The sequence below is a fragment of the Macaca nemestrina genome, chromosome 5 (genome assembly GCF_043159975.1).
Source record: "Macaca nemestrina isolate mMacNem1 chromosome 5, mMacNem.hap1, whole genome shotgun sequence".
In the NCBI taxonomy this organism is placed as follows: domain Eukaryota; kingdom Metazoa; phylum Chordata; class Mammalia; order Primates; family Cercopithecidae; genus Macaca; species Macaca nemestrina.
In genome coordinates this window covers 123,801,642-123,817,357 of record NC_092129.1, presented here as the reverse complement: position 1 = coordinate 123,817,357, position 15,716 = coordinate 123,801,642, and the positions used below count along the sequence as shown (strand labels likewise).

Genomic DNA, 15,716 nt, shown 5'->3' with positions numbered 1-15,716 from the left:
GAGGCACTGAACTTTCTTTTCAATCCTAGAAGTATTCATATGCAGACTGATGAGTAGCACAAATACTGTAGAAATGATTCCTAAATTGGGTAGAAGATTCAGCCATATGACCTATGAGACACACTCCCAACTAATGAGTAGTTTATTTCTGCCTCACTTAACACCAGAGGAGAAATACATCTGTTTTTCCATCTGTGGGCCTTTGAAATCTTAGCAGTCTGTGTCCAGAATTATCTCAATGCTTCCTCAGATAAAAGAAAGTGAATTATACAATGGTTTAATGCAAAGAGAATCTTTGGTGCAGACAGATCCAGGTTCAAATGTTAACATGATCATTAATATATTGTGGGTTTAGGAAAAGCTTTAGGAAAGCCACTTACATAGTTTTTAACCTTACGCTCTTCTTTAGAACACTACAATGTACTTCAGAAAAGAAAATAGCAGTTCGTTCTGCTTTTCTCAGTGTCTGATATATACAGGGTAGTCATAAAAACTGTAATTCTCTTAAGTGTGAGGTCCCAGGTTTAAGGACTATTTTACAATGTTTTAAAGTTAGTCATTCCTCTAAGCTTGAGTTTTACACTATGCTCTTAATTTAAGCACCATATCTATTCATAAACCAGAAATAAAATGTGCATTGTTTTTCATAAAGACAAAATTCGAATATGGTTTTTAAACTCATAATAGATTTTGGTGGGTTTTGGAGTCATGTTTGGGGTTAAATTTTCTACTGCATGTTTTAAGATATGATTTGCTTAGATTATAATAATGAACTACACAATGTAATAATGAGGTAAAGGCAACAGGCTGTAAACTTACTGATGATATTATTTTGGCAAGTCAGTTCCTATGAGAGTTTCCTTACATATAAAATGGGAAGGATAGTATTATTAGAATTTTTGTGACAATCAAATGAGTCATAGATAAAAACTGTACATTATTTGGCATATAGACAACACATAATAATTCTCAGTTTTAATTATCTAGGGAAAAATAAAAGTTTCTACATAGAACCAATTTTTCTACATTACTTGCTTTCCATTAGCCCAAACTATTTCTAAAATGTCTTTATTATTAGGAAAATAACATTAATAGTAACTAATTCAAACAGCACAAAAATGCCTGCAATAAAAAGGGAACCCCTTTTACTTCAAATTATCTGTCTTACATTTATTTATATATAATTATATGCACATGTATACACATGCATGTATACCTTTTATACTAAAGGGGAACAAATGCATTTGTTTCATGTAACAATATGTATTCTTGCAAATATATAATTCTAACATAAATAGCTACATGGGCAACTGTGCCTTTGTGATATTAATTAATTTTGCAAAACTGCTCTCTAAAATACTTGAGTCTATAATCTCTGACCAAGAGATTATGGAGTGAAATTTTCTACATGGCCTAAAATCATTATTGATTATAATCAAAACTTGTCAGTCTGTTTTGATTCTAAAGAACAGAAGCATCTCAAATTAATCACAATTTGTATTTTTCTAAAAAGTGAGGTTCACATTTTTTGGAAATTTCCCTTACACTATACATATGTGATAGGGACATTAGCTTCTTGTTCAATTAGAAATATGAATTCATCTATATAGAAAGACATGGATTTTTTGTCATGTGTTTCAAATATTCATATAAATTTAGAATTTCCTTTTTTATTTTAGTAATTAATTATCAAAATGACTTTTCTTGTACAGAAGTTTTCAATTTCTGTTTCAAAGTAATTTATTCATTTACTTATGGCTTCAGTAATTTTCATCATTTTTTGGAAATGCTTTCCCCAATTAAACTTTATGAAATAAAATTGTCCATAACTCATTCTAGTACATTTATTTATTTATTTATTCATTGGCACTTAATTTTAGTTAGACACAGAATTTATTTTGGTGTACGAGGTAAGATAGGGATCTGGTCTTCCTTTTCTTTTTTCTCCAATTGTTTTACTGGTTATCTCTCCTAACACTTATTCAATAAATGATTTATTCACATTGTTGTTAATATCTACTAATTATATGCATCCATGTTTATTTAATAAGGAATAGAAAATTGGTTTTATTAAATGCATTTTTTGATCTAAAAAATTAGTGAATTTGTTTATTTTTAAAAACTAAATCAATCTTGCATTCATGAAATGAACTACATTTGAGTGTAATTTACTATGCTGATAGATGCGTTCTACTGAAATACATTTGGTAATATTTTTGTAATATTTCTTATTACTGTAAAATAGACATAGCATAAAATTTACCATTTTAACTATTTTTAAAATATATCATTGTCATTATTATTTTTAGAGACAGGGTCTATATTACCTATGTTGGACTTGAACTTCTGGGTTTAGGTGATCCTCCAGCCTTAGCCTACCCAGTAGCTGCGAAGTAGCTGCACGCCACTATACCTAGCCCATTTTAACTAATTTTAAGTGCACGAATATGTGGCATTAAGTACCTTCACAATGTTGTGCAACTATCCATTTCTAGATGTTTTCATCATTCCAAACAAAAACTCTGTACCCATTAACGAATAATTTATCATTCGTTCCTCACCCGCAATCCCCTGCAACCTCTATTCCACTTTCTGTCTCTGTAATTTCGCCTGTCCTAGGAACCTCAAAAAGTAGAATCATATATTTGTTCTTTTTGACTGGTTTATTTTATTTAGCATAATGTGTTCAATGTTCATCTATGTTGTAGAATATAATAGAATTGCATTGCTCTTTAAGGTTGAATAATATTCCATTATATGTGTATACCACATTTTATTGATCTGCTAATTTGTTGAGGATATTTGGGTTGTTTTTATCTTTTGGCTATTGTGAATAATACTTCTATGAACACTAGTGCTCAACACTTGGTAATATTTTACAGTTTTCCAATTGGTATTCACAACTGAGGTTGTTCTACAGTTTTATTTTTGTGACATCCTTACGAAACGCATGTATTTTTAAGAAGGTTCTTTATAAAATTGCATAAATCTAAAATTGTGTATTACACAAATTTATTTTCACAATGACTTACCTTTAAAAATGAAAATAAAAGTTACTCCTAATTTTTCTACATGGATCTAAATGTCTTTCAACAAGTTGGTTGCAGTCAGGTCCTAACTTAATAAAAGTATTAATAATCCCTTCTACATGTTTCTAGGTAAAAAGCATTAATTTTTACCTCCTTATTTCTCATAGAAAGTTTTATTTTGCTGCTAATCCCCCAAAATACAGTATTTAAGTTTATATCAAAATCACTTGCTTCCACTTTTCAAAATCAATAATAAAATGGAAATCCATTCTATTGATAAAGCAATGTCTCTTGATTATAATGGTGATATTTCTTTTCTGATCTCTTAAATATCTGTCTACATGAAAGGCCACTCCTACTGCAACAACAAAAGAAATAGCAGAAGACTCATCTGTGCACTAATAAGTGTAGAGAAGCTTACTGAAGGCTCCCTGAGTTAAACAAACAAACAAATGAACAAACAAGCAAATGAAGAATGGCAGGATTGTAGAGAGGCATATGAGATGAAAGAGTTTTTGGCTGTCACAGGGCCTTAAAGAAAGAATACGGGTTTGGACATTTTTCAAAAAGCACCTGCATTTTAATGGTCCTTTTGAAGCAGTCTTCAGTTTTCCAGTTGAGGGTAAATGTGAAAATAAGAAGCCACCCTCTCAAATAAAGTAGAAAATATTAGCCTGAGGTATGAGAAGGAAAGGGCTAGGAGTTTTGTTAGAGAATGAAAACAACTAGTTAAAACAGGCTGAATATTCACTAGACCTCGAAAAGGAGAGACTGGTATGATTTCAGGAAAATCAAGGACATATTTGCAAGGGGTCATAAAAAATGATGTGAATAGAAGCACAACTAATTCAGAATTAGAAATGCATGACTCAATGTGGGATGAAAACATAAAAAATTAAAAAAATACAAAATGGAAAAATAATATTTGAAGTACATGGGAGAGGCATTAATTAAAAGGACGGGTAATCAGAAAAGACAAATTCTAGACATAATACCACTGAAAATTTCTAAATTTTCCTAGAAAACAGGATTATTTCACATGCCATTCAATTGGAGAGAGTATAATCTACAGCAATTTGAAATGTTTTTCCTCATAAACATGTGAATCAGTGTCATATCGTTTTCTCAATTAAAATTTAAATTCACAAACGAGGAGTTGGGAAACTGATATGAATGAAACTGAAATCACAAAGCCCGTCAAATCCTCTCTTCCATTTACTTTAGAAAAATAAAAAGCAATGCTGTGCAGTGGTCTGTGGTAGAGATAAAACAGGTTTAAGCTGTAAGCTACAGAGTGGCTTCTGAAAAACCATATTGCTTACAAAAATAGACATGTTTCCAAGATTGTAAGTGGTTATATTTGGCTTTGAGTTGTAGTTTCAACAGGAGTTGTAGCTTCCACATTTAGGAACTATTCTTAAATGATCTGATAACTACTTTAAAAGTCAGAAAAATCACACTCATCAAGTACTTGGACTTGGGTATTTCATCTTTTGATGTATAAAGAAGGAAACTCACACTCTGTGGGAAGACATGGCAAGTTGCAACCATGGATGAGACTCCTTCCAACCAGGCACAGAAGGCTGCCCCTTTTTCTGGGACTGAATAGAATAAGAAGAAGTATAGAGCAAGTGAGATGGTTTTAAACACTTTGGAACTTTAATTTTCTGCATTAATCTGCATAAGAAATTGATTTGAAAACCAGCACAGGGGAATGTGGCTGCGTTTGATCTTAAAAAAGGTCAAATTTGGGGCAGATTTACACTCCTGGTAATACACTGCTTTAAAAAGTTGGCAGTAACTCAAGTCAAGAAATATAAAGTGGGCCTTGGGGCAAATTTAATTGAAGAAAAGGTCTGATGTATTTCACAGAATTCTAAAAGTACATCAAAGAGATACTTTTAAAAGGCATTGAGAGGCTGAATTGCTTAGGTGAACAAACAGGTACACCAGCAAGCAACAACTAGATACCCTCTTACAAGAGGAAGCCGCACATTCCTGTCCTCTAATGGTCTCTCAGTTTACCCAGACACGTGCCAAGCATTCCTTTTGCATGTCTAGCAGTAACAAAATATAGCACAGCTTGTGCCATTTAGGTATACCTTGGTTTATTAGATCCTACAAGGCACTTGTTTGTTGTGGCACAAGAAAATAGGGAATTGTTATCATTTCTCCAAGGATAATAATTGTCTTCATTAATATCAAATTTATACCCTAAGCTATGTTATTCTTTTTGTATCTGTAACAGCTTTGCATTTCACCACTAACTCGTGATGTAATCGTACTGAAGACATTTAAAACTGCAAGTAAACTCAATACACATAGTTCCTACACTACTAACAACTTACTATAAGTCAGTACCACATTTACACATGTACAGGCAAAAACAGTGAGCTACGATCACTGTATGCCTGAAAGAGATTGTATTATGATGCTGACTGTAATATGCACAATAGGTGGAGATGTTAAAATTTGAAAGAAATGGCATATTGGACAATGAAACATAGTATATGTGGAGGAGAAATAGCAAATGTTAAGAATAGTGTTTATTCTCGTCATATATAAAAATATATATGTATACATGAATATAAACATATATACATTTATATATATACATACATATATAATTTAGTGTGTGTGTGTATATACACACACACACAAACACACACACATACACACACACACATTTTTTTTTAACTGCTCCTTGCAAAGCGGGGCTAACTCATAGGCAGTGCACCTAGAGTCAGCCTCCAGATTCTTCAAGAATGTCTTAGGAATATGGAGGAACATACCGATACATGTTGCCTTTGTAGAGGCTTAACTATCAAGAAATAATTGGGGATTGGGTCAAAATGGCAGACTAGAAGCAAGAAGCTCATGTGTACTGCTCTCATGGAGAGGAAAGAAAAGGGCTAGTGAACGCTGACCCAACAAGCTGATCACCTAAGAAATTGCTTTGGGATCCATCAAGGCAGGAAGAGGACACAGCAGAGAAGAACAAAGCTGGGCAGAAACCCATATGGAATCAATGCGTAGACAGGAGAAGCTCCCCATTTGGGAAAGGGTAAGTGAGTAGGAATTCCATGGGAGATTCACACTCTCTTGACAGGAACCTGTGCAAGACTGGGGACGGGAAAATGCCCCTGGCCCCACTGCACTACACCACACACTTCTAAACTGAGGCAGAGAGCTACCAGTAGTTTTGGCAAAGGTAACTCTGAAGTCCACAGAGACCTCTCAAGCCTTAGACCCTGAAACAGACTAGTACCAGTGCCACAGCCCTGATGGAATGTGTGGGAGCAGTAAGATTGATCCATTCACCCTCACCAGACAAAGCTTGGGGCCAGCTTCTGGCCCAGTGGTCCCTCCTCTGCTTGAACTCAGCTGGTGGGTACAGCCTTCTGTTGTCTTAGAAAATACCCAGATAGCAGGGCGGGTGACTTCACCTACCCCCAACACTGGTAGCAATGTGTGCCACACCTGCTAGATCTTTTAGCCCGCTGTCTTACTTCTGTCCAAACTCTGTGGGAAGGCACGATCATGTGTTCCCTGGGAAAGCACTCAGTCGTCTGACCCCACCCACTGCCGGCTTAGTTGGTGACTAAGCAGGGAGAAGCCTTCACTGAAAGAAGTGAGACACCTGTGTTCACAGGCTGATGGAGGATCAGGACGTGCCTCCCTCCACAGGGCCAACTACAGCCTGTCTGCAGACCACTGCCGCTACCTGAGGAAGCCTCATGGAACAAAACATCCAGCAAAAGAAATGCGGGGATGGAGCTTGATTGAAGGGGGCTCCTCCAAGGCCTGGAAGCAGACTACGTGAGTGGGCCATCCCTCTCCGGAGCATCACAGAGAACTACTGCCAACTGTGCCAAAAAACAGAAGAGCCACACAGCGGAGTAAGAGCCTATCTGCTGGCTAACACTCTTAAGTGCCACCTACTGGACTATGGCCAAAAAATACAGGACTAAAATATTTTGCCAGCATATCCCAGCCAACACATGTGCACCCTGCTATAGCACCATGGCTGTTGGCACATGAGAAGAACCATGGATCCCACTGCTACCACCCTGATGAAGCACTTTGGCTGGCACCCCCCATCAAACAGTTGTGACCACAAACCAGAATCACGTTAGCCTCCCCAGCACAGCAGTTTCCTCATCTCAAGGGGCCAGAGAACAAAGATGGGGACCTGGTACCAGTCCACTCAGGGTAAGAGCATGTAGCCCAGGAGTGCAGAACTGAGCCACGGTCCCCTGAAATATTCCAGAATCAAAGCCAGTTGACTGAACCCACCTTATACCAAAGTCAAACTGCCAAGGGCATCAAAGAAGATAAATGCAAAAAAAACCCCAACCAAAGGACAGTGACTTCAAATATTAAAAGACCATTGGCCCACACAGAGAGAAAGAACCAGTGCAAGAACTCTGGCAACTCAAAAAACCAGAGGGTCTCCCTACCTCCAAACAACTTCATTAGTTCCCCAACAATGTTCTTAACCAGGCTGAACTGGGTGAAATGGCAGATACATAATTCAGGGTATAGATAGGAATGAAGATCACAGAGATTCAGAAGATAGTAAAAATCCAATCCAAGTAATCTAAGGAATACAATAAACCAATACAGGGAATAAAAGATGAAGTGGCCATTTAAAGAAAGAACCAAAGTAATCCGAGAGCTGAAAAATGGATTACAAGAATTTAATAATACAATCACAAGTATTAACAACAGAATAGACCAAGCTGAGGAAAGAATCTCAGAGCTCAAACACTGGTCCTACAAATCCTCTCAGTCAGATAAAAATAAAGAAAAAAAGAAAAAAACATGTATGAAGAAAACCTCGGATAATATGGGATTATGTAAAGAGATCAAAACTACAACTCACTGGTATCTCTGAAAGAGGGAGAGAAAGCAAGCAACTTGGAAAGTATATTTGAGAATATTGTCCATAACAATGTCCCGAACCTTGCGAGAGGCCAATATCCAAATTCAGGAGATGCAAACAACCACTGTAAGATACTATAGAAGATGACCATCCCCAAGACACATAGTCATCAGATTTTCAGTCAAAATAAAATAAAAGACATTAAAGGCAGTTAGAGAGAAGGGGCAGGTCACCTACAAAGGAAACCCAATCTGGCTAACAACAGTCCTGTGAGCAGTAACCCTGTAAGCCAGAAGAGATTGAGGGCCTATATTCATCATTCCTAAAGAAAAGAAACTACAACCAATAATTTCGTATCTTACCAAAATGAGCTTCATAAGCAAATGAGAAATAAGATTATTTTGAGACAAGCAAATGCTAAGGGAATTCATTAATACCAGACCTGCCTTATAAGAGGACCTTAATGGAATACTAAATATAGAAACAAACGACTATTATGCACCACCACAAAAACACACAAGTACATAGACCATTTACACTATCATGCAACTACACAGTCAAGTCTGCATAATAACTACCTAATAACATGATGATAGGATCAAATCACACATATCCAAACTAACCTTGAATATAAATGGGTGAAATGCCCCAACTAAAAGGCACAGAATGGCAGACTGGATAAAGAAGCAAGACCCAACTGTATGTTCCTTGAAGAGACCCATCTCACATGCAATGACATCCACAGGCTCAAAGTAATGGTGTAGAGGACTACGTGCTTACAAACAGGGTGTTCCCGATAAGTCCTGCTCTCGCAAATGAAGCAGGGCGTTCCCCATAAGTCCTGCTCTCGCAAACGAAGCAGGGCGTTCCCGACAAGTCCTGCTCTTGCAAACGAAGCAGGGCATTCCCAATAAGTCCTGCTCTTGCAAACGAAGCAGGGTGTTGGGGGCATGTTTATATGTAAACATCTTGAAAATCCAGAAGGTCAGGGAAAGGTCAGAAAAACAACAATGTGTCTTGTGACTTGGCAACATTCCATAAACGACTGTATAAAATAAAGCAGAGCGCACCATTCGAGGCGGCCGCCATGTTTGTCTTGTCTTGTGTTGTCTTGTGTGTTCATTCCTTTGTTTAGGAAACACGCGGACCCCAACATAATGGGATGGAGAAAAATCTACAAAGCAAATGGAAAGAAAACAAACAAACCAAAAATAAGGGGTTGCTACTCTAATCTCAGACAAGCAAACTTTAAGCAAACAAAAATCAAAAGAGAAAAAGAAGTACATTACATAATAGAAGGGTTCAATTCAGCAAGAAGACTTAATTATCCTAAGCATATATGCATGCAGCATAGGAGTACTCAGATTAATAAGCAAATTCTTAGAGACTCACAGAGAAACCTAGATAACCACACAACAATAGTGGGAGACTTCAACACACCACTGACAGTATTAGATCATCATGGCAGAAAACTAACAAAGATATTCAGAACCTGAACTCAACACTTGGCTAAACGAACTTAATAGACATCTAAAGAACTCTCTACCCCAAAATTTCAGAATATATATTTCTCTCTGCACATGGCACTTTAAAATCGACCAGACAATTGGCCATAAAACAATCCCCAGAAAACTGAAAAAAAAAAAAAAAAAAACTGGAATCATACCAAGCACGCTCTTGGACCACAGCACAATAAAAATATATATCAATGCTAAGAAGATTGCTCAAAACCACAGAATTACATGGAAATTAACCTGCTCCTGAACGACTTTTGGGTGAACAATGAAATTAAGGCAGAAATCAAGAATTTCTTTGCAACTACTGAGAACAAAGATACAACATACAAGAATCACTGGGACACAACTAAAGCCTTATTAATAAGAAAGTTTATAGTGCAAAATGCCCATATCACATAACTAAGAAGATCTCAAATTAGCAACCTAACATGACACCTAGAGGAACTAGAGAAACAAGAGCAAACCAACATCAAAGCTAGCAGAAGACAAGAAATAAACAAAACCAGGCCTGAACTGAAGGAAGTTGTAACCTGCAAAAAACACAAAAGTTCGCATCCAGGAGCTGGTTTGCTGAAAGAATAAATAAGATAAACCACTAGCTAGACTAATAAAGAGAAAAAAAAAAGAGATGATCCAAGTAAACACAAAGAAATAAGAAAGGGGATGTTACCACTTTAGGGATCCCACAGAAATACAATAACCTTGAGAGACTATTAAAAGCACCTCTATAACACATGCTAGAAAACTTGGAAGAAACTGGTAAATTCCTGGACACATACAACCTCCCAACACAGAACAAGGAAGAGACTGAATCCCTGAACAGACCAATAATGAGTTCCAAAATGGAATCAGTAATAAACAGACTATCAACCAGAAAAAGCCCAGGACCAGTTGAATTCACAGCCAGATTTTACCAGATATATAAAGAAGAGCTGGTCCCATTCCTACTGAAACTATTCTAAACTCTAACTCATTCTATGAATACAGCATCATCCTGATACCAAAGCCTGGAATAGACATAATGAAAAAAACTAAAACTTCAGGCCAATATCCTTGATGAACATAGATGCAACAGTCCTCAACAAAATAGTAGCAAACCAAATCCAGCAGCAGATTAAAAAGCTACCATTCCACAATCAAATAGGCTTTATCCCTGAGATGCAAGGTTGGTTTAGCATATGCAAATCAATAAATGTGATTATTCACACAAATTAAACTAAAATAAAAAACCATATGATCATTTCAATAGACACACAAAATTATTTCAATAAAATTCAACATCTCCTCAGGTTAAAAACCCTGAACAATCTAAGCATTGAGGGAACATACTTCAAAATAGTAAGAGCCATCTATCAAAAACCCACAGCCAACATACTGAATGGGCAAAAGCTGAAAGCATTCACCTTCAAAACCAGAACAGACAATGATGCCCTCTCTCACTACTCATATTCAACATAGTACTGGAAATCCTAGCCAGAGAAATCAGGCAGGAAGAAGAAATAAAAGACATATAAATAGGGAGAAAGCCAAAATATCCTTATTTTCAGATGATATGATATTGTACCTATGAAGCCCCATAGTCTCTTCTCAAAAGCTCCTAGACCTGATAAGGAACTTCAGCTACATTTCAGGATACAAAATCAATGTACAAAAATCAGTAGTAGTATTTCTATACACCAACAATATCAAAGCTGAGAATCATGTCAATAACACAATCTCATTCACAATAGCCACAAAAATCCTAGAAATACAGTTAAATAAAAAGGTGAAAAATAACCTAGAAATACAGTTAAATTAAAAAAAAGGTAATTTTGAGAATTACAAAATACTGCCCGAAAGAAATCAGACAAGACACAAACAAATGAAAAAACATCCTATGTTCATGGATAATGAAAGAATCAATATTTTTTAAATGGCCATACTGTTCAAAATAATTTACAGATTCAATCCTATCCCTATAAAACTACCAATGATATTCTTTACAGAATTAAGAAAAACAATTCTAAAATTCATATAGAACAAAACAAAAGAGTCTAAATAGCCAAAGCAATCCTAAGCAAAAAGAACAAAGCTAGAGGCATCACATTACCTGACTTCCAACTATATACTACAATAACCAAAACAGCATGTTACTGGCACAAAAAACAACCACCGAAACCAATGGAACAGAACAGAGAACCCAGAAATAAAGTCACACATCTACAATCACCTAATCTTTTACAAAGTCAAAAAAAAAAAAAAAAAAAAAAAAAGAAAAGAAAAAAAAGAAAAAGAAAAACAAACAAAACAAAACAAAAACAGGCAATGGGGATAACTAGCTAGCCATAAGCTGAATATTGAAGCTTACGCCTTCTTTACACTAGTTACAAAAATAAACTCAAGATGGATTAAAGACCTAAATATAAAATCCAAAACTACAAAAACTCTGGATGATAACTTAGGAGATACCATTCTGGAAGTAATCCCCGGCAATGACTGCATGACAAAGATACTAAATGCAATTGTACCAAAAACAAAAATTGACAAATGGGTCCTAAACTAAAGAGCTTCTGCACAGCAAAAGAAACTACTGATAAACATACAACCTACAGAATGGAAGAAAATATTTGCAAACTATGCATCTGACAATGTTCTAATATGCAGCATCTACAAAGAACATAAAAAAATTAACAAGGATAAAACAATCCCATTAAAAAGTAGGCAAAGTACATGAACAGTTACTTTTCAAAAAACATACATGTGGTCAACAAGCAAATGAAAAAATGTGTAACATCACTAATAATTAGACAAAATGCAAATCAAAAGCACAATGAGATACCACCTCACACCAGTCAGAATGGCTATTATTAAGAAGTCCAAAAATAGCACATGCTGGTGAGGTTGCCAAAAAAAGGAAATGCTTATACACTGTTGGTGAGAATGTAAATTTTATCAGCCACTGTGGGAAGCAGTTTTGCAAATTCTCAAAGAATTTAAAATAGAACTATTATCTGACTCAGCAATCCCATTATAGGGTATATACTCAAAGGAATATAAATCATGCTACCATAAAGACACATGCACACATATGTTCATAACAGCACTATTCATAACAGCAAAGACACAGAATCAACTTAGATGCCCTTCAATGGTAGACTGGATTTTTTAAAAATGTGGTATGTATACACCATGGAATATTACGTGGCCATAAAAGAAGTTACCATGTCCTTTGCAGCAATACAGATGGAGCGGGAGGACATTATCTTAAATGAGCTAATGCAGGAACAGAAAACCAAATACTGCATGTTCTCACTTGCAAGTGGGAGTTAAACATTCAGTACACATGGACACAAAGAAAGGAACAATAGACACTGGCGTCTACTTCAGGGTTGAGGGTGGGAATAGGGTGAGAATGGAAAAACTACCCATCAGGTACTATGCTTATTACCTGGGTGAGGAAATAATCTGTACATCAAATCCCCACGACACACAATTTACCTGTATAATAAACCTGTGCATGTAACCATGAAACTAAATTGAATATTAAAAATAAGTAATTGCTGTGATTCCGAAATATTTGCAAATGCAAACAATAGATGCACAACATCTATTTCTCTATTAATCTCTTTTGAAATAAATTTTGTTGTGTATTTTCAAGGTACACAAAATTATATTATGGGATACATATACAAAGTAAAAAAAAAGTTACTAAAGTGAAGCAAATTAACATACTCATCTTCCGAATACTTGCCCATTGTTTTATTTGCTTTTGTAGGCAAAAGCAGTTAAATTCTACTCATTTAGCACGAATCACAAATACATGTCTATTAATTTTATTATAAAAATACAAGCCAAGAGGGACTAGGCAGAGCCGTGGAACCGCTGCCAGGTCGCTGTCGGTCCACGTAGCGCTGCCAGCACGCTCAGCGTCCGCCGCCGCCATGGGAGTCAGGTGGAAACCATCTCCCCAGGAGATGGGCGCACCTTCCCGAAGCGTGGCCAGACCTGGGTGTTGCACTACACCGGGATGCTTGAAGATGGAAAGAAATTTGATTACCCCCGGGACAGAAACAAGCCCTTTAAGTTTATACTAGGCAAGCAGGAGGTGATCCGAGGCTGGGAAGAAGGGGTTGCCCAGATGAGTGTGGGTCAGAGAGCCAAAATGACTATATCTCCAGATTATACCTATAGTGCCACTGGGCACCGAGGCATCATCCCACCCCATGCCACTCTCGTCTTCGGTGCGGAGCTTCTAAAACTGGAATGGCAGGAATAGCCTCCTCCCTTAGCTCCCTGTTCTTGGATCTGCCATAGAGGGATCTGGTGCCTCCAGACGTGTGCACATGAATCCACATGGAGCTTATCCTGATGTTCCACTCCACTCTGTATAGACATCTGCCCTGACTGAATGTGTTCTGTCACTCAGCTTTGCTTCTGACACCTCCATTTCCTCTTCCCCTTTCTCCTCATATGTGTGTTTACCTAAACCATATGCCATAAACCTCAAGTTATTCATTTTATTTTGTTTTCATTTTGGGATGAAGATTCAGTTTCAGTCTTTGGATATAGGTTTCCAGTTAAGTACATGGTCAGGTATTAACAGCACAAGTGATAGGTTAACGCTAGAATAGGAATTGGTGTTGGGGGCCAGGGGTTGCAAGAATATTTTATTTTAATTTTTTATATGAAATTTTTATCTATTATATATGAAACATTCTTGTTGCTGCGCTGCAAAGCCATAGCAGATTTGAGGCGCTGTTGAGGACTGAATTATTCTCCAAGTTGAGAGATGTCCTTGGGTTAAATTACAAGCCCTACCTAAAACTGAGGTGGGGATGGGGACAGCCTTTGCCTCCACCATTCCCACCCCACCCTCCCCTTAAACCCTCTGCCTTTGAAAGCAGATCATGTTCACTGCAATGCTGGACAATATAGGCATCAGTCCCTGGGCCGGCAGGGACCTCTGAAGCCTTCCTCGTGGCCTGGCTTATTTTTTTACTTTTTATTTTTTTTCATCCTGTGGTTTTTCTAATGGACTTTCAGGAATTTTGTAATCTTATAACTTTCCAAGCTCCACCACTTCCTAAATCTTAAGAACTTTAATTGACAGTTTCAATTGAAAGTGCTGTTTATAGACTTAACACCCAGTGAAAGCCCAGCCATCGTGACAAATCCTTGAATCTTCTCTTAAGAAAATGATGCTGGCTATCACAGCTTCAGCTCTCCTGTTTTTTGAGCTTGGCTCCCTCTGCTGATCTCGAGTTTCCTGGCTTTTCCTCCCTCAGTGCCTTCTCACCCCTTTGCTGTCCTGTGTAGTGATTTGGTGAGAGAAATCCTTGCTGCCCCTTCCCCTCCGCACTATATATGAGTCTCAAGTTTTATTATTGCAATAAAAGTGCTTTATGCCGGCTTATCTAAAAAAAAAAATATATATATATATATATATATGTGTGTGTGTGTATATAGCCAAATAAGAAAAACTACTCATTAAAATAATTTAATATTATAATATGACATATTTCCCCAAGTCAAATTATTAAATGTAAAGTGCCAAGGCTAGATAAATCAATCTTAAAGAGCATTTTTATAATTTTTATAAATTAAATTTTAAACTTCATTCAATTTCTTGTAGTATTCAACTACGTCAACAAATTCACTTGAAATTGGAGAGTAATTGAAACACAATCTATCCAAAAAAAGTCATGTAGTAAAGTCTTGAGAGGACCATTTCCCCAAGAATTCCCATAGTCATTTATTGCTCTTTGAGAGGACTGTGTCACCAACACATTAATTATTGATACAAACAGACAGCAGTTGTCAAGGGGAGAAATCGTTCTGAGAGAAAGCTGTGTAAAGGAATTCTTTCACCAGTGTGGTCCCCTGAAGGATAAATCACTTTTCTATTACAAAAGATTCAACTTTAAACCAATAAATACTGTTGTGTTCTGCTCAACAGCTCATAGTATTACACCACATCACACATTTTACAGCCCCATAAATGTACATTGAATACAGCTCAAGTTTAGTGATCATTTAACTCTATCTCATTGATATTTTTCTAAGAAATGGACAATGAACAGCAGGAAAAAAATCACAACTTTTATAATAAAATATGGTGTGTTTTCCAAAGATTATTAAATACAGTAAGATATAGTTTGTTTTCAAAATATTATGATTTATTGTACTATAAAAACAAGAACAAGGTAGGTCAACTTTGATAAGTGAGTATAGTCTCCTCCTCAGAATTTCACTCTTTTTCTGTAGAAAAGCTCTAAAGTTCTCTTTTGTGTGACAATTAGATGAAAT

General features: G+C 36.4%; 2 protein-coding genes across 13 annotated transcripts in view; one reads left to right on the top strand and one right to left on the bottom strand.

Moving 5' to 3' along the window:
- LOC105479522 (KH RNA binding domain containing, signal transduction associated 2) overlaps positions 1–15,716 on the bottom strand; it is a 634,913-nt gene that overhangs the window by 512,759 nt on the left and 106,438 nt on the right. The window lies entirely within an intron of this gene.
- LOC139363379 (FKBP prolyl isomerase family member 1C) lies at positions 13,366–13,902 on the top strand. Its single transcript, XM_071096923.1, has one exon. The coding sequence runs from the start codon at positions 13,438–13,440 to the stop codon at positions 13,684–13,686; it is 249 nt and encodes an 82-aa protein (XP_070953024.1). The 5' UTR covers positions 13,366–13,437; the 3' UTR covers positions 13,687–13,902.